We start from the raw sequence: 18,728 nt of genomic DNA on the forward strand, positions 1-18,728 counted from the left end.
CCCAGCCTTTATACCACTTTTTATCACCGCGCCATTCGTTTTAATGGGAATCGCGACGGTCCATACTTTCAGCACTTACATATTTGAAATTCGCCCCAGCCTTTATACCACAGATACTATAGGGTCTATAGCATATAACTGCTTTTTCAAATTTACAGTTTAATGCATCTTTCACAATTAACCAGCTCTCGTTTTGAAGGCAGTGTTAATTTTGGCAGCTAGATTTAGTCTTGGGCTGCACAGGGTTCTGTTTATGAGAGCCTAAACACCCGGGACCCCCACCATCATTGCTAAATCAAGTCTATTATCTTGCTGATATGTTAAACATCCAATAATCAACTACACCCCCATTCCGCTGCGTTTGGTTAAAGTTATAACGTTGACGTTTGAGAACGAGGGACGAGCTGAGTCTGAGAACCATGCCTTCCATGATTCGATTCACCGCTACCGGAAACTCAACTGAACGAACGAACAAGGGAGGAGCTGAGTCTGACTGAATCAGAGAACCTTGCATGATTCGATTCACCGCTACCGGAAACTCGACTGAACGATTCGCGACGGGAACGGAATCACTGAAACAAATCACTAAATAATAATAATAATAATTGAAATTTATATAGTGCTTAATATGGTGCTCTAAATCCAACACTAGGCTGAGACTACCTACCACCACGTCCCCCCAACGTGACGTCATCGCCGAATGGCGTTAGAAAACACCCGTTACTGCCAAAAACTGGACTGCAAATCTGGCATTTATCAAATAGCTGTGTGCGGAGACAGCAGTGAGGGCTGTCATCAGGGGGAGGGGCGGGCTGTTTGAACATGTCAATCAAACTGGGACGCGGACGCCGGTTAAGGGCACGCGCACCAACAGGAAACAATCTGGGGTCTCATTTATAACCGTTGCGTACGCACAAAACGGGGCGGAAATTGGCGTACGTGACTTTCCACGCCAAGGTTGTGATCTATAAAAAAACAACTTGACAGGAGAATCTGCGCAGCCCTAAGCAAACTCTGACCCATGCGTACGCATGGTTTGGAGGAAAAGGAGAGTTGGCGACACAGATGGTGTGGTGGTGAACTGAAGTCAGACCGAAGAATTATTGAGTGAGAAGAACGATTATGTTTTATCATCGCCCTTCATAAATTTAATTTCAACCCGAATCATGCGTTAAATCTATGTTATCAGATATATAACTGCGTTATTTCTCAGTTATAACTCCAGAAACATCTCCTTAGAATAGAAATAAAAAAAAATCTCTATATTTAATCCCGTCACTCCATACTGTCCACTGACGGCGCGACTGCATGGAATAAAGCATCTGTCCAACATGTGTCAATAACATAATATTGTTATGTGACAATGTAAACACATAATCAAATGTCATTTAAATCCCATGTGTGGAAAACCAAGCCACACTCCTCATCACAATCGTTATATTTTTGTCCGTTTCTCTTGATGCTTTTCATGACAAATCAGGCATTAAAAAGGGGTTATGTCCAAGAACATTTTACGTGGGTGATTACAAACTGATTATCCAAGGTGTTCTCGGTCAGTCTTATTACCGTAACCCTGTTAAATACAGAGGTGATTGCCGTGGTAATGCTGCACCATATGGTACTTCTGGTGGACCATGCAAATGGCAGGATTCGGAGGGAGAGGGTATTTAAGGACCATAACGATTCATTGGTAGGCTACATAAAAATATGTGCCTTTATGTCAGGCGAGTCCACTTCTTTTTTAATTCTTGGACTGTGCGCTCCGTGCTACTGACAGAGTTCACTGCTGCAGCAACATGTTGCCACTCACTCTGCTTTTTGTTGTTGGCGATCCCAATCCCGTGACGAACAAAACTACTTTTTGGGCCTCCATCTCACCCACAAGTGACTCCACTTCAACCTCCGTGAAATTTCGTTTTTTTGCTTTTCTCAGTACTTCTGCCATTGTTTCCGACCAGACATAATACTTGCAGACTGAGTCTGTTTTATATGCAGATCGCATTCATGAGGTCATTTGCATTGACCAATTATGGTTAAAAAGGGGCGTGTACAGGGCGGAACGTGAAGCTGATTCAGCTGCGCACACTTGTAGGCACTCTGTGATTTATAAAGCAAAGATTGCGTACGGTGTGCGTACGCAGGGTTTTATAAATCAGAATATTCTTTGGCGCACGCAAAACTTGGCTTTTGGGCGTACGTACGTACACTTTTAATAATAATAATAATAATACATTTAATTTAGAGGCGCCTTTCAAGACACCCAAGGTCACCTTACAGAGCATATAGTCATCATTCAAAACTATGTAAAACAGACTAGGAATAAAAGGAAAGCAGAGGTTAAACATGAAGAATAATAATAATTAATAACACTCAAAGACGCCTAAAGTGAAGGGGGGACCTCACTAACCACCACCAATATGTAGCACCCACTTGGGTGATGCACGGCAGCCAATCGGTGCCAGAACGCTCACTACACACCAGCTTGAGGTGGAGAGTTAGGGATGAGGTGGAGAGTGAGGGAAAGGAACATTTAACACTATCGATAACATTTAAACAATATCTACCACATGTAAACACTATCGACCACATTTAAACACTATGGACCGCATGTAAACCCTATCAACCACATGTAAACACTATTGCCCACATTTAAACACTATCACCCACATTTAAACACTATGGACCACACGTAAACCCTATCGACCACATTTAAACACTATCGCCCACATTTAAACACTATGGACCACATTTAAACACTATGGACCACATTTAAACCCTATCGACCACATGTAAACCCTATCGACCATATATAAACACTATCGACCACATTTAAACATGTAAACCCTATCGACCACATTTAAACCCTATCGACCACATTTAAACACGTAAACCCTATCGACCACATTTAAACACTATCGACCACATTTAAACATGTAAACCCTATCAACCACATTCAAACATGTAAACCCCTCTCGACCATATTCAAACACTATCGACCACATTTAAACTAACGACCACATTTAAATTATCGACCATATTTAAACACTATCGACCACATTTAAACACTATCGACCATATTTAAACACTATCGACCACATTCAAACCCTATCGACCACATTTAAACCCTATCGACCACATTTAAACCCTATCAACCATATTTAAACACTATCGACCACATTCAAACACTATGGACCACATTTAAACACTATCGCCCACAATTAAACACTATAGACCATATTTAAACACTATCGACCATATTTAAACACCATCCACCACATTTAAACACTATCGACCACATTCAAACACTATCGACCATATTTAAACACTATCAACCATATTTACACGCTATCGACCACATTCAAATACTATCGACCACATTTAAACCCTATCGCCCACATTTAAACACCATCGCCCACATTTAAACACTATCGCCCACATTTAAACCCTATCGCCCACATTTAAACACTATCGACCACATTTAAACACTATCGACCATATTTAAACACTATCGACCACATGTAAACACTAGCGACCATATTTAAACACTCACACAATTTGATATATATCACTATATATATATATATATATAGATATAGATTTGTGCTGATTATATTTTTACGATCTATCCTTGTATTTAAATTGCGGATCCCCATAAAGGGTATAAATTGCCATCCCCGTATTGGGTTCCAATAGGTTGACTGACTCTCCGTCCATCCTTCGTATCATCTGCTGTTCCAGCGCCAGACAAACGGCGGTGATACTACCGACGGAAAAAGCCGTTACGTCCCATTGTTTGGAGTGAAAGCAGTTTCTCCCTATCCATATAATATATATATATATATATATATATATATATAGATCTACACATATAAATAGTTTATAAAATAATTAAAAGTTTACAAAAACACGCATAAATTACTTAAATTACTAAAAACAACGCAACACGCACGGAGCTACTGGATAAGCGTCCTACTCGCGTCGGCGCCATGGCAAACCCAACTCGTTTTAGTAACGATCCCACGCACAGTTTTATAAATGAGACCCCAGGTCAGAACGGCAGGAGATATGGAGGAGAGCGCGACCCGTACGACTAAAAGAAAATGCAGCTACAACAAAGACAGGGAAACCATATATCCCTGGGTGAAACCAGTGCAAGGGGAGTCTTGTAAAGGGAGGAGAAATGTACGTTTTATTAGTCTGTTTTCTGGGAATAATTGCCATAAACAGAAACCAGAAAACAAGCCGTTTATAAATTCGTTTTTTCGTTTTGTCTGTGACATAAATATGTACCTTTGTGTCAAACCACTTCTTCTTTTTTTCGTTTTAATCGTTTAATTGTTTCCGACAAGAATTAATATTTACATCCGAGTCTGTTTTATATGCAGATCGCATTCATGAGGTCGTTTGCATTGACCATTTATGGTTAAAAAGGGGCGTGTAGCTGATTCAGCGTGAAGCTGATTCAGCTGCGCACACTTGTATAGGCATTCTGTCATTTATAAAGCAAAGATTGCTTAGAGGTGTGCCTATAGGGTTTTATAAGTCAGAATATTTTTTTTATAAGTCAGAATATTTTTTGGCGCACCCAAAACTTGGCTTTTGGGCGTACGTACACTTTTAGTAACGATCCCACGCACAGTTTTATAAATGAGACCCCTGATCTTTGCGCTATGCTGTGCGCGTTCACATCAGAGGAGCTGCGATCGCGGGCTGCTGATTTCCTCACAGCCTGAGAGCTATGAGGAATACAATTGATCAACACATCTGACAGCTGGACATTGCGCTTCTGTTCACCTTTATCCATTTACAGTAAACAAATATTTTTTTCTTGTTGGAAGATATTTTAGATTGTTTTCATATAATTATTTAATGTGTCGAGGTTCATAAAATAAACATACATTCTCGATCTTAAAATGTATAAATCCTCGGGAGCTATTTACAATGCGAACTTACCACTTGTCATGTCACGTCAACCGGTTCTGACCAGCAACGGCCGCACACACACCCAATGCGGACGCAGATCTGCAATACTCAATAACACCAGCTGATGGCTCCAAAACACCAACAACTGCTCTATCATTTGCGAAACTCATCTCAATTAATGAACAGTTTTCCATATCTGTTGCATAAACCTGTTCATATTTTACGATCTCAGAGGTGAGGTCTACCAGAAGGGGCGGACTTACGAGCTATATAGTTCCTGCAAGTTCTCAGTTCCCAAAATAAACGTATTGGAGTTGCAGCATCATATACCGTTTGTGATTCACTTTTTAAAGGTAAGGCGTTTAAATAATCAGATTCTATATTGTCCTCACATCTAAATCAATAGTAGGCCTACGTGGCTCATGAGGTAGAGTTGGTTGGCTGGTAACCGGAAGGTTGCTAATTCGAACCCCGGATCCTCCCGCGTGTCGAGGTGTCACTTGGTCGGCACCAGAGGTGTCAAAATTCACATTCATTACTCAAGTAGAAGTATAGATTCTAGCGTTTAAAAATACTTTTGTAGAAGTTGAAGTCTCAACTCAAGCTTTTTACTTAAGTAATAGTACAAAAGTACTGGTTTCAAAACTACTTAAAGAATTAAAGTAAAAGTAATGCAAGGGGGAAAAAATGCCATTAAGGACAAAAGCGTAGGCCGTGCCACAGGGGCCTATAGAATTACAATCAGCTTTTTTTGCCAAGTATGCTCACACATACAAGGAATTTGGTCTCTGCATTTATCCCATCTGTGAATTAGTGACACACACAGCACACCTCTATAGCACACTGCCCCACTTCCCCCCAAAAAACATTTTTCTAAAGGCCATCTAATGACTATAATGTTGAAAAAATTGGGATGCATCTGTTTCAGACACATTTATACCAATTGAAAATGAACGCATATTAGTACAATGCAAAAACATTAAAGAACCATATATGTGTACTACTGAGAATTAACATGTGTTTCATTGAGCGGAAGATATAATGACTAGTTCCCTGTAAGTATTGGAATGGTGCAAAAAGTCAAACTTCAGAGGCATGTTATCAAAAGCCTTTATTGGGAATGTAAATGTATGTTCCAAGCTTAGCTGCAGGAATTTAAGATGTAACGAGTAAGAACTGAGTTGTTTTTGCGTCCAACCTTTTCAAAAGAATTCTTCCAGGTACGGCCAGGGATGTAGAAGGGTTGGCTGGCCTTCTTGGCTACCAACCTCTTCACTGGTGCTTGGTTGGGACATTTAGACATGGCGCCGCTCATATATCCCCCTACATTTCCGAAAATGGACTTGACCTGCAAGCTGTTTATTGGATAAATGCATTTCCCAATCCCAGGAGTCTTTGCTCCATTCTACGTCAATTCAAGAACAAACAAATTAAAGTAAACTGTAGTTCTTATTATTTATTTATGGCCATGAAAGTTCTGTAACGCCTGAATAATGAAGAATCAAATGAAGTAAAAAAATTAATAATGATAACAACTTAATAATAACTTCCCAGGCCGTTACACAATTGTGGACCGGTCCACCTGAACTCGGTGGCCGGCCGGCCGACCGGGATATCACCCGATCGTCCCGACGGACAATCCGCCTCTGCTGCCAATAGTCTAATGTTTAATCTACTCCCCTCTAGAATGCGGTACAGGGCTATTATAGTATAGTATAGTTTATTGTTGTCATTACACATGTTACAAAGCAACAGAGCAACGATATTCCCAGTTACATTCCGTCCAAGAAACATAGAAGACAGTGTGGGGAGACGGGACGGAGAGACTGTCAGGCGCTTGTTCAACAAGAACCATGCGGCCCAACCATGCGGAGGGTAACGAGGGGAAAAAAAAAATTGTCGATACCCCAAACTATGCTCTTTTAAGGGGGGCACAGTGTAGGGATTAGCAAAAAAAAACACCTCAACTCATAAGCATCACATCAAAAACATCACAAACACATGTGGGAGGGGGGAAGGGAATTGGGGAGGGGAGGTGTCACAACTCAAGACACCGGGAGGCGGACGCAGCCAACAGGCGCATCACATCACTCACGGCATACTGTGCTGCAACGAGGGAAGGGGAGGGGGAGGGAGTCCAGTAGGCGGTGAGTCCAGGGGGTGTGTGTGTAATCAGTCTTGTGTGCGTGTGTGTGTGAGCTCAAGGACTCCATCTCCAATGGACCCATTATGTCCAAAACATCACGTCACCTCCACAGTTTTTTCCCCCAAGCAATAGCCCTCCTAAATAACTCTTAAACTTGGACACCATTGCGCTTTAATTTTATTGAACTTAGCACTATCTCCATTCCTATTAATTTATTGCTCATAATGGTACTGTTCGTCCTTGTATTGTGTTTTTGTCTATCTGTTTTACTGTGTGTTGCCTTCATGGAGAATTCCAATTCTATCTTGTATACATGGCGAAAAAGTTGAATTGAATTGTTAACTTTTTTTTTTTGTATTCCCTCCGCATAATCGCAGTGGCACATGCCGACCTGTGGCATGTGCCACTGCGACCACTGACATAGGCGTGTGCCGCGATTCTGAACGGCATATGCCGTTCCTGAATGGCATGGGCCGTGGTCACGGTGGCACATGCCACAGGCCAGGGCCGGATTAACAATTTTCTGTGCCCTGGGCAACAAGGCTCAAGGCCCCCCCCCCTCGCCGCTGCCAAACAATCGTAAAGTCGCTATCATCAGAACTTGGTGGCTTGATGAGTACTTATTGAATGTTTCAATTGTCTTGACAGCAAACAGCTAGGTAGGCCTTAACTTAACTTAATAGGCCTCACCTCCATTACCACTGTTAATGGCTGTTAGGGCCGGCTGCCCTGGGGAGGGGGGGGTTCATCAGGGGGGATAAGGTGCTTCGGGTGTGACCTCTATCGCGTTGGGGGTCGGAGATGCCGGAGGAAAGCATCTGGCCACACACACACACACACACACACACACACACACACACACACACACACACACACACACACACACACACACACACACACACACACACACACACACACACACACACACACCTCCCCGAACCCTCTTGTAATCTGTCCTTGTCCCCGTATAATTCTTTATGTTTTGGTATATGTTACATGTCTGTCACACGTATCTGGGTTTTGTCGTGTTATGTGGTGTCTGAAGATGTATGTTTGCACTTTGAAAAAAAAAAAAAAAAAACGTTGTCAAGGGCCCCTTTGATGTCACGGGCCCTGGGCAAGTGCCCAGTTGCCCTAATGGTTAATCCGGCCTTGCCACAGGCCAATAAACGATCTCGGCGTCTCTCAGAATCTGTATCAAAAGTTGAAAAAATCGACACGTCTTTGACATTTGACCAGAGGTTAAATCAATCAAGGGTACCGTGCGATACTAATGTGAGCAGGAAGCGTGATGGCGAGGACTGGATGAGGATGAAGGCAGCTCAGCTACTCCTTATATTCTTAAATTCACCAAAATCCTTAAATGCTGCTGAGATAGCCCTAAGCACTTATTAGTGGACACACAACGAAATAGTTAATTACAACCCTTTGTCATAAACCCAAAAGGATAATCTTCTACTTCAGCATATTGTTTGAAATACAACAAAGCTTATTCCATTTATTTTCATTGTAGGAAATTATTCAACAAATAATATAAAATTACATTAGATCATAAATATTATAATATCTTGTATATGGTTATATATCTTGTCACTATGTTAACAGTAGGAAAAGTCCAGTAGGCTACTCTGACAGCAGCGAGAATAATCGATTTCTCCAATGTGGTGGGTAGGCCTAGACCTCACCTCATATACCATTATTGGGAACGGCAGTTACCGTTCCAGAACGGCATGTGCCATGGTATGTCAGTGGTCGCGGTGCCACATGCCACAGGCCAATAAACGATCTCGGCGCTACTGGAGATTCTTGGAGGAGCGCAGCTCATCTTGTCCTTTATTTCTAAACGGCACAGGCAAAGGCACCAATATCTATGTTTACATTACTGTTTACAGTGGATCTAAAAGCATTATGTGTATGCGGTGGGTTTTATAACCAGTATTGTTAAACCAGTATTCCAATTTTGAAATTGCAGTTGTTTGTTTAGTAGGCTGCATCACAGACTTCCAATAGACATGGGCCAAATTCCAAAAGTCAAATCTCCTAACCTTTATGCCCCCTTTCCTTAACCTTTGTGGAAAACGTTATCGGGTCCAAGCAAGATGAAAAGGTGCTTCCTTTCGAACATAGGAAAAGACAGCACTGTTAAGTTGAATTAGACTCTATTTTTCCTAACCGACGTCATTGCGCAACGGCGACTATTGCTGACCTCTAGCGACTACATATTTTTTTCCTAATTAAAAATATAAAAACTCAAACCTTTGTGATGAGATACACTGTATATAACTGATTCCACTGTATTTGTACTGTAGAAACGCCACACGTCTGCGTGGAGGACGATCCTTCTGGACCCATCACCTTCCAGCACATCTCGGAGAGACAACTTGTGGAAGCATGTCCTCCCTGGTACGCCTGAGGCTGCTGCCCAGCGCCCAGTGCCTGTACAACCAGCCCGTCCGGGTGCTGGTGGACGGCCTGCGCTCGTCCCAGGTGGTCACCGTGAAGGCCAGGGCCACCGACGACAAGGGGGTGCCGTTCCACGCCTCCGCCGTCTACAGGGCTGACGCGGGCGGGGGCGTGGACCTCGGCAGGGAGCCCTCGCTGGGCGGGAGCTACACGGGGGTGGAGCCCATGGGTCTGCTGTGGTCCCTGAGGGCCGACGCCCTCCACACCAAGTTCCACAAGACAGACTCCCGGAGGCCCCACGTGGTCAGGTTCTCCGTGCACGATGGAGAGGCGGGGGCCGGCCCCCTGTTGGCCGAGGCGACCAATGAGAGGCGTCTGCTGGCGGATGGGGTCGAACGGCAACCAATCAAAGAAGGGAACATCCGGGGAGTTCTCTTTGTGCCCCCTGGTGAGTGCTGTTAATTGTATTTGATCAATTAATAATGTCTTCATACTTTAAAGCGGTTATGCGGCCGTCTAGAGGCGCAGACGGCGAGCACACTTGTAGTCTGGGTCAGGGCGAAGAGGCCCCTTGATGCCACTCCATTTTTTGTGGTCCCAGAGAGAGCAGACACCACAGAATATTGTGTTGCTGCCTGTTCCCGGAATGAAGAAGTCCTCCCGGACTTCTTCAGCAGGTCCATATTCGCTCCTGACACCATGATCTTCATTTTTCCCATGTTGACTCGTGTCAGGACCACTTGGCTCGAGTAGAGCTGACATAACAAAGGGAGGCCACGCTGATTATAAAGATGGAACAATTATTTATTTAAAGTGCTAAATGCAAAACTTTATCAGTGAGGGGAAGCCAAACCAAAAGCGTAGTGCATATCAGTAGATGTAATATAAAGCAAAGTGAGATAAAGATAAGGAGCGAAGCTGCTGCCAGCCCTTCCCCGTCAGGCCATAGCAGTAGTGAGAGAGACCGAGCCCACGGGAAAGGCGTGTTTTATCTCCAGCTCAATCAGCCCAGTCATTGGCCTGGCACGACCAATAGAGACAGCTCCCCCTAGTGGGGAGCTGTCACGGTACACGGATGATCATGACACGCCAAGCAAGGCAGGTAGAGGCACATCCAGCACGGCAAAGCTGGGCGTGACACTCGCAAGCCCTTTTTCTCCATCCCCGACTTCCACATATGCCCCTTCACCTGCAGCTCCCCCAGAGAGGCAGCGAAGACCACCACGTCTTCTGGGTATAGCAGCTCCCATGGACAGCCAGTGCGAAACTCCAGACAATAGCGCCTCCAGTACGATGATGAAGAGCAGGGGGCTTAGGACAGAGCCCTGTGCATCCCTACTCCCACTCCGAACTCCTCACTGTAACCTCCTCCTACTTGCACTCTGCCCCTCACGCTCGAGTACATTGTACCACTCGCACCGAGAAGGGTCCATCTGCAGGCTTGGGCGTTTCCGTCCTGACACAAGAACGCCCTTTAGGTGTTCCTGGTAGCGTTTCATCGACCAATCACGAGGTGTTTCGGAAGGCATACTGGGTTTCGCAAGGCATACTGCGAAGCACAGTCGCAAGGCATACTATGCTTTCCTTCCTTAATGGCAATTTTACCTCTCTCATTAGATTTAGCAATCATGGAGCCCTGTTAAGCTTAGATGGAGCGGTGGGTCCTTTTCTCTTGCGTGGTGAAGAATGAGCAGATCGATAGGTTCTCTTTAGCCTTTGGCGTATTTATTCCCTAGAATACATGACTGACTACTGTCCAGTCAGTTCCAACAACAACAAAAGAACAACGGGACAGTTGACCCGCGCCTTGCTCACAAGAACGTAGTGACGTCATCAAGTTGTCCCTTCAAAGTAAGGGCGTAATCATATTTTAACACTTGACACATATATTAACACTTAAAGGTCCCATGACATGCTATTTTATGTATTCTTTAATATAGGTATTAGTGGGCAACTAACACAGTATTCAAAGACGTTCCCGAAATTCAGCCGTGGTGCAGAGTTACAGCCACTCCGAGCCAGTCGCACATTGAGCTTCCCCCAAATGCGCTGTTTTGGTGTCTGTAGCTATAATGCAAATGAGGAGGAGCGAGGCGGGTCAAGGAGGAGGGTGGGGGTGTGGCCCTGAGCAGCTTGCAGCCACGGTACCATTCGCTCTGTTTACAGTGGATGTATCGCAATGGCGAGGCGCACACAGCCTTTAGCCGTGTTCTGTAAATATTCTAGAACACACGGGAGTCCTGGAGCTCTATATCAAAATATTATAATATAGCCTACATAGATATCTATATCATATAATATATATTATAACGGCCAAAAGATGTGTGAGCCGATATTATGAATCTCAAACGACCGCGTTGGGTTCTCCGACGTTCCTGGTTCTTCAACGTCCTCATCAATGTGAAGTAGACTGAACCACGACAAGGAGGAGAAAGGGATCGTTGCCGGGCAGCGCTTAGGCACCTCCGCCTCCGGCGGTGGTCCCTCAGCGGGTCTCAAGCTGGAGACATTCGCCGCCAACAATCCCTTTCTCCTCCATGTCGTGGTTCGTGTTCTTGAGGGAGTCAAAGCCAAAGTTCCTTCCCCCCAATTCATTCTCAACCTTGGCTGAGATAACCCCCAATACGAGTCTCGTTGTAGAAATACCGGAGACGAGAGTCCGACAGAACGGTTATCCAAATAACAAGGAAGTGTACAACACTTGCGTTACAGTCCTGGAGCTCTATATCTAAATAATATCATATAATACATAGAAATCTATATAATTTAATACATATTATCACGGCCAAAAGCTGTGTGCCCCTCCAGACGATATAATGAATCACAAACGACTTTGTCGGGTTCTGCGACGTCTCTGGTTCTTCCACTTTCACATCAACCTGAAGTCGACTGAACCGCGCGCTGCCTGCTGCTCATTGGCGGGCCAACGTCTCTGGGCGGGCCAGGCAGAGTAAAGGGAGGAGCTGAGATTCCTGATGACGTCAAGAATACAGACATTCCAAATCAGCGCACTTGAGCTTCCGTTTTTTCAAAGGCGAGCAGAACAGCTAGTGCTCGTTTTACACCAAACGCAAGTTTTAGCCATTGGGGGACCATAGGCAGGCTAGGGGAACTCATATTTATGTTAGAAAACCTCATAAAGTGAGATTTTCATGTCATGGGACCTTTAACAAGACCCCACTTGGTTAACGTTAGTTCTATGCTAGCCGTACTTACTACTAGATCTTATTTTGAAACTTATTTTGAAACATCCGGAACTTGTTCTGGATGTTGACAGCTGTGCGAAGAAGAAGGGGTTCGGTGTTGACGGTGAAAGTTAGGCCGGTTTATAGTTTCCGTTGTCCGGTAATTACCAGACATTGACCGGAAAAAAATGAGGAGGACCGAAAATTCTAAATGTCCTCGGTCAGAATGACCAATGGAAATAATTCTCTTCACAATTTGAATTGTGTTTAAATATGCTACAGTGGTCATTTGTTTAGCCAATTCATGTTAAACAATGAGCGTTTTGATTGTCCCGACCCGGGGCGTTCAGTCTGCGTAAACGGGAACCCCCACCACACGAGAACGCCCATTTGTGTCTGCAGTGGGATGATATTGCTCGCTAGCCTGACGATGTCATACTCATAATTCTGGTCAGAATATGAGTCTGAGACCGAACCATTGGGCTGTGATTATAGGGCGGAACCAGGAAGGAAAATGCCTCTTCGCTCAATTGGATAGACCTAAAACCAATCAGAGCAACGTAGTATGTGACGTATGTTGTGCGACGCACAGCTATTCTCAAACTAACTCAACTGAGCACACGTTCGAAGAAGTAGAAAAAGAAGATGGACATAAACGATTTATGCCGGTTTTGTAAAAAGAATTTAAGGATACACGGACAAATTGGCAACACGGTCAGCATTTTTGAGAAAAAAAGTAAAAGTGCATGCACGTACGAACAAGTTCTCCGTTTAGGCTTTCGCTCTTTGGTGACGTGGTTGATTACGTTAATGTGTATCATCTGTCCATCAACGTATAAAGCCCGCCCTTACAATTTGATTGGTCAGATCACTTTTTCGAGGCCTTGAATACCTCCCAACTAGCTCAATTCCAGACTGAATCTCCTAGACAAAAATTGTGTGGGCGGAGTTCAGGCTGGTATCCAGGCTAATTGCTCGCACCAGTCACTCGTCAATCCTGAGCTTGCGCAATGCCCACCAGATGACGTCCCTCGGGACACTGTCGAAGGTCTTACGTCGTGCTGTGGTTTTGTACCATTTTAAACAGCGGGATGCGCTTCCTACGCCAACCCGGACACTACCGGCTGTCCGAGGTCTCCGCTGTTCCCAGCTGACTTTGGCCGTGTGCTCCACTGTTGGTACCACCTAGATAGTGGTGCTCATCCGCCAGACCACTGCTCGAGCACCAAGAAGTCGATTTGTAGTCTCCCGCCGCAGGAGCTACTGAGGGATAGCTGCCACAGGGCCAGAGCCGGCTAAAGCCAGCCGAGGTTCAGTCATTAACTGGCGGTACCGAGCCTTTTCGCCTTGCGAGCGTAAGTCCTAGACAACAAAGCCTCGGTACGACCATGTGTACACCCCTTTGCCGCTTTGAGGCAGAAGGTTGGTCTTTAGAAGGGTTGTTCAGGCATAGCTAAAATAGGGAATAGACTAGTATAGGGATACACAATGTGAAGGCACGTCATCTCCAGGCTACCCAGTGGTGCCACCAACCCAGTTCCTGACATTCATAATACTGCAAATGCAAGGGCTTTCATCAGTGGTCACTGGGCTCAATCAGCATGTTTTACGTTATTCTGTGATAGATTGTGTCTGAATTGAGTTTTTTACATGAAAATGTTTGAGATTACCACTTTAGTAACATAGTCCATTATAACGTCCTTCACTTTAGCAAGAACATTATTATTATAATAAGACCTGGGTATGATTATTGAATACATCGCACTCTATCATATGTCTTTCACTAATGTCATGATATAGCCTACCCTCATGGACCTTTATTCTAAGTTTCTGTTTAACATCCAACTGTAAGCTCTTAGTTTCATTTTGTTGGTGTGATGGTCATGGGATTATAGATGAGTAATACTGCAACCAATAGCAGCACTATTTGCCTTTCCGTCTGAAGAACAGATGATTTATCATGCTTGTAATGCACCATACTTTCTATTGTGCAGGAGATGGCCCCTTCCCTGCTGTCTTGGACCTCTACACATTTTGTGGTGGGCTGAATGAGAGACGAGCCTCTCTCCTGGCCAACTGTGGCCTCATGGTTCTGACCCTTGCGCTGTACGGCTATGACGACCAGCCCAAGAAGGTCACAAAGCTTCACTTGGACTACTTTGAGGAGATAATATAGTTGTTAAGGAAGCATCCAAAGGTGAGTACCCTGAGGTTACCTTTTATTTTCTACGCAGAATGATTAACTAACCCAATTACGCTTAAATTAAAACAAAAGTTGAATAACAAAAATAACAAAATGATTACTGAACGAATACCTACTTTCAGGAATCAACACAAATACAGAACAGACGCATATTGAGTTACTGTCCTCCAAACATATAAGCTTTAAAGATGGATTTACTCTATTTGGTCACATCTTAGCATTTCGACCAGTCCTTGTGCAGGTTGTTACAGATAGAGACAAGAAGTTTCTGCCTCTAGTTCATCTTGTGTGCTGCCTTCCATGTTCTTCTGCTCTGAGCTAGGTCTGTTTCAGAAGCAAATGCAGAGTCTCTGGACTTAATTGATCCCTAGGGAAATATGATAGAAACATTATAGTAAACATAGATGATAGATTTAAAATAAGAATACAGTAGTTATAAAATGTAGGCTACTTTAATCTTTATTTCTTTCTTACAGGCCATGGATTCGGGCGTTGGCTTAATATCATTATCCAAGAGCGGAGATCTGGCACTTTCCATCGCCACGCACCTCCCAAACGTTAAAGCCACCACGTGGATAAACGGCTGCTGCTCCAACGTCGTGCTACCCCTCTACTACAGAGGAAGTCAAATACACTCGGCGCTGATGTACGACCTCCGTCGTGTTACAGTCACCGAGTCTGGGGCTTACAACGTAAAGCACGGCCTTCACGACCCTCTGGCCCCGGAGAACGAGGGATCGCTGATCCCCATCGAACGAGCCACAGGGCGTTTCCTCTTCGTGGCCGCAGAGGACGACCTCAACTGGGACAGTTGTCTTTATCTCAACCAGCTGACGGAGAGGCTGAGACGTCAGGGGAAGGATAACTTTGAGAAGGTGGTGTACCCAGGAGCGGGGCACTATCTGGAGCCGCCGTTCGGGCCGTACTGCCCGTCCAGCTTCCACGGGGTGCTGGGGGCGCCGGTCGCCTGGGGCGGGGAACCCAAGGCCCACGCCAAGGCTGAGATGGGCCTGTGGAACAAGATCCAAGAGTTCTTCAGAACGCACCTGGTCCCAGAGGCTGGGGCAGCCAAAGCTAGGTTATAGGAGGCTGCAGCCTCCTATAACCTTAAGCTCCAGAGTAAAAGATCAATTGACATCTCCTAACAACAGACGCTGCTAGGAGACATGTAAACATCGTATGCCCTCCTCCACCGCACATCCCCGACCTCGGCCCGGCTTCAAGCTGGAGACGCTCCCGCTTCCACCATATGGCCTGTCGTGCATGCTACGCATCAGCCGCAACTACCAACAACACTGTGAGACTCTGTTTTGGTCTCTCACATCCTGGACGACTTTGACGGAGCAGCTGAGAAGGCTACATCCTCATCCGCTGCAGCACTCCCCCTCATGCCAATCAGCGCAGCGGGTCCGCCCGGCACTGGACGGTTTACGGCCCTGCGATGGAGAGACCCAGCAGCGGACTCTTCCTAGTCTTAAAATTAAAATTTAAAATTCTAACTAAAAATTCTAGCTATGAAATTAACATGTTTGTGTTCAACCGATCTCACCCGGTGTTGTTTGCTGTGATCTACCGCCCACCTAAATACAACAAGGATTTCTTAAGTGACTTTACAGATCTCCTATCTGGGCTTATGCCAAAATATGATAGGGTGCTCATTGTCTGCCCATTGTTTGCTGCCATGCTATGCCAATGGTCAAAGATTTGTTATAGAATTGTTATTGACTCCTTTAATTTAGTCCAATCCATTACGTATCTTTAACATAGGCATGGACAGAGAGGGAGAGAGAGTAAATGACAACACTCGCGTAGCCAGGCAAGTATAGACGGTCTGAGCGCAAGTGGAAGAAAGATAAATTACAAGAGTTTTATGAAATACGTAAAAACAGCCCCTCCATCTATCAGAAAACTGTCAGAAAATAAAAATCTAAAGACTTTACGGATATTATATCCAAAAATGCTCATAACCCCCTGTGCTTTTGAACATCATTAACTCTGTTCTGAATGTCCCCCAATCTACATGCACTGATATTTCATCAGATACATGTGACAAATTCTTAAATGTTTTTGTTGACAAGATTTATGCTATTAGAGCATCTGTCTCTCTCCCTTTCCACGACCCCTCTTTTGCTGTCACCTGCCCAGCAGCTTATTGCCAGTTTAGCCCTGTCTCTCTCACCCTTCTTAGAGATACTATTAGTCGAATGGAATTCACTGCCTATCCATCAGACTGTGCCCCTCCAAAGATTTTCAAAGACATTTTTTATGCTACCCTTTTTAAAGACATTTTTTATAGGACCTTATATTCTAAATATCATTAACAGCAGCCTTAACACATGTATTGTACCCACCAGATTTAAGCATGCTATAGTACAACCTCTAATTAAAAAGACCAATCTGGAGGCCTCAGTCCTCTCAAATTTTAGATCGATCTCTGAACTTCCATCCCTTTCTAAGGTATTGGAAAAAGTTGTGGTGACACAACTTCAAGCTTTTCTAGATACCAATAGCATTTTTAGGTATTCCAATCAGGCTTCAAAGCTCTTGACAGTACAGCAACAGCATCGCTAAGGGTTTTTAGTGATATCCTATTAGCTACTGATGCTGGTGATTCTGTCATCCTTATTATGCCAGATCTCACAGCTGCATTTGACACTGTAGAGACCACACTATCCTCCTCTCCCGCCTTGAGCAATGTGTCGGTATTAATGGTACTGCTATGAAATGGTTCAGATCCTACCTATCTGATAGAACCTTTTCTGTCAGCCTGTGGAACTTTAAATCCACCTCATCACCTGTATCATGTGGGGTTCCCCAGGGCTCTATTCTTGCAGCCATCCTATTTGCCCTATATATGCTTCCGCTAGGCTCCATTTCCAGAAAATATGGCATCTCTTTCCATTGCTATGCTGATGACACACAAATTTACATTCCTCTGAAAGGACAAGATTCCACCACCATTAAATGTCTCTTAAACTGTCTGGAGGATGTCAAAGCTTGGATGGCCTTACATTTTCTGAGCTTCAATGACAGCAAAAATGAGTTCCTGTTATTAGGACCAGGCAGGTACTACTTGTAACACCATGGGTATGGAATTAAGCACCCTCAACCCATATGTCAAGTCCCATATAAGGAGCTTGGGTGTAATACTGGATGCTTTTGACAAACGGGATAAGTCTGTTATAAAATCAAGTTTCTTTCAGTTAAAGATCCCATGCCATGCTATTTATGGATGCTTTAATATAGGTATTAGTGGGCTACAAACACAGTATTCAAAGACGTCCCCGAAATTCAGCCGTGGTGCAGAGTTACAGCCACTCCAAACCAGTCGCACATTGAGCTTCCCCCAAACGCGCTGTTTCGGTGGGCGTGTCAAGGCAGGTCAAGGAGGGGGGTGGGGGTGTGGCCCTGAGCAGCTTGTAGCCACAGTACAATGCGCTCTGGTTACGGTGGGCGTGTCAAGGCAGGTCAAGGAGGGGGGTGGGGGTGTGGCCCTGAGCAGCTTGTAGCCACAGTACCATGCGCTCGCCGCTCTGTTGACGGTGGATGTATCGCAATGGCTCGTAGAAACCCATATTATACATAGATATCTATATAATATAATATAATATATGATGTATATTATCACCTGGCCCTGCATGCGCTCTGTTTACGGTGGATGTATCGCAATGGCTCTTATAAACCCATATAATACATAGATATCTATATCATATAATCTATAATATATATTATCACCTGGCCCTGAGCAGCTTGTAGCCACGGTACCATGCGCTCTGTTTACGGTGGATGTATCGCAATGGCTCTTAGAAACCCATTTTATACATAGATATCTATATCATAATATATATTATCACGGCCAAAAGCTGTG

The 18,728-nt window shown here is 44.4% G+C and overlaps 1 protein-coding gene and 1 pseudogene across 1 annotated transcript; both read left to right on the forward strand.

The window, feature by feature from the left end:
- Window positions 1-9,357: 9,357 nt before the first annotated feature.
- On the forward strand, window positions 9,358-9,949 carry LOC115548314 (acyl-coenzyme A thioesterase 3 pseudogene; annotated as a pseudogene).
- A 5,390-nt stretch (window positions 9,950-15,339) lies between these two features.
- Window positions 15,340-15,945, forward strand: LOC115548588 (acyl-coenzyme A thioesterase 1-like). The gene has a single exon (XM_030363337.1). The coding sequence runs from the start codon at window positions 15,340-15,342 to the stop codon at window positions 15,943-15,945; it is 606 nt and encodes a 201-aa protein (XP_030219197.1).
- Window positions 15,946-18,728: the final 2,783 nt, after the last annotated feature.

This window comes from Gadus morhua, chromosome 8 (assembly GCF_902167405.1).
Source record: "Gadus morhua chromosome 8, gadMor3.0, whole genome shotgun sequence".
NCBI classification, from domain to species: domain Eukaryota; kingdom Metazoa; phylum Chordata; class Actinopteri; order Gadiformes; family Gadidae; genus Gadus; species Gadus morhua.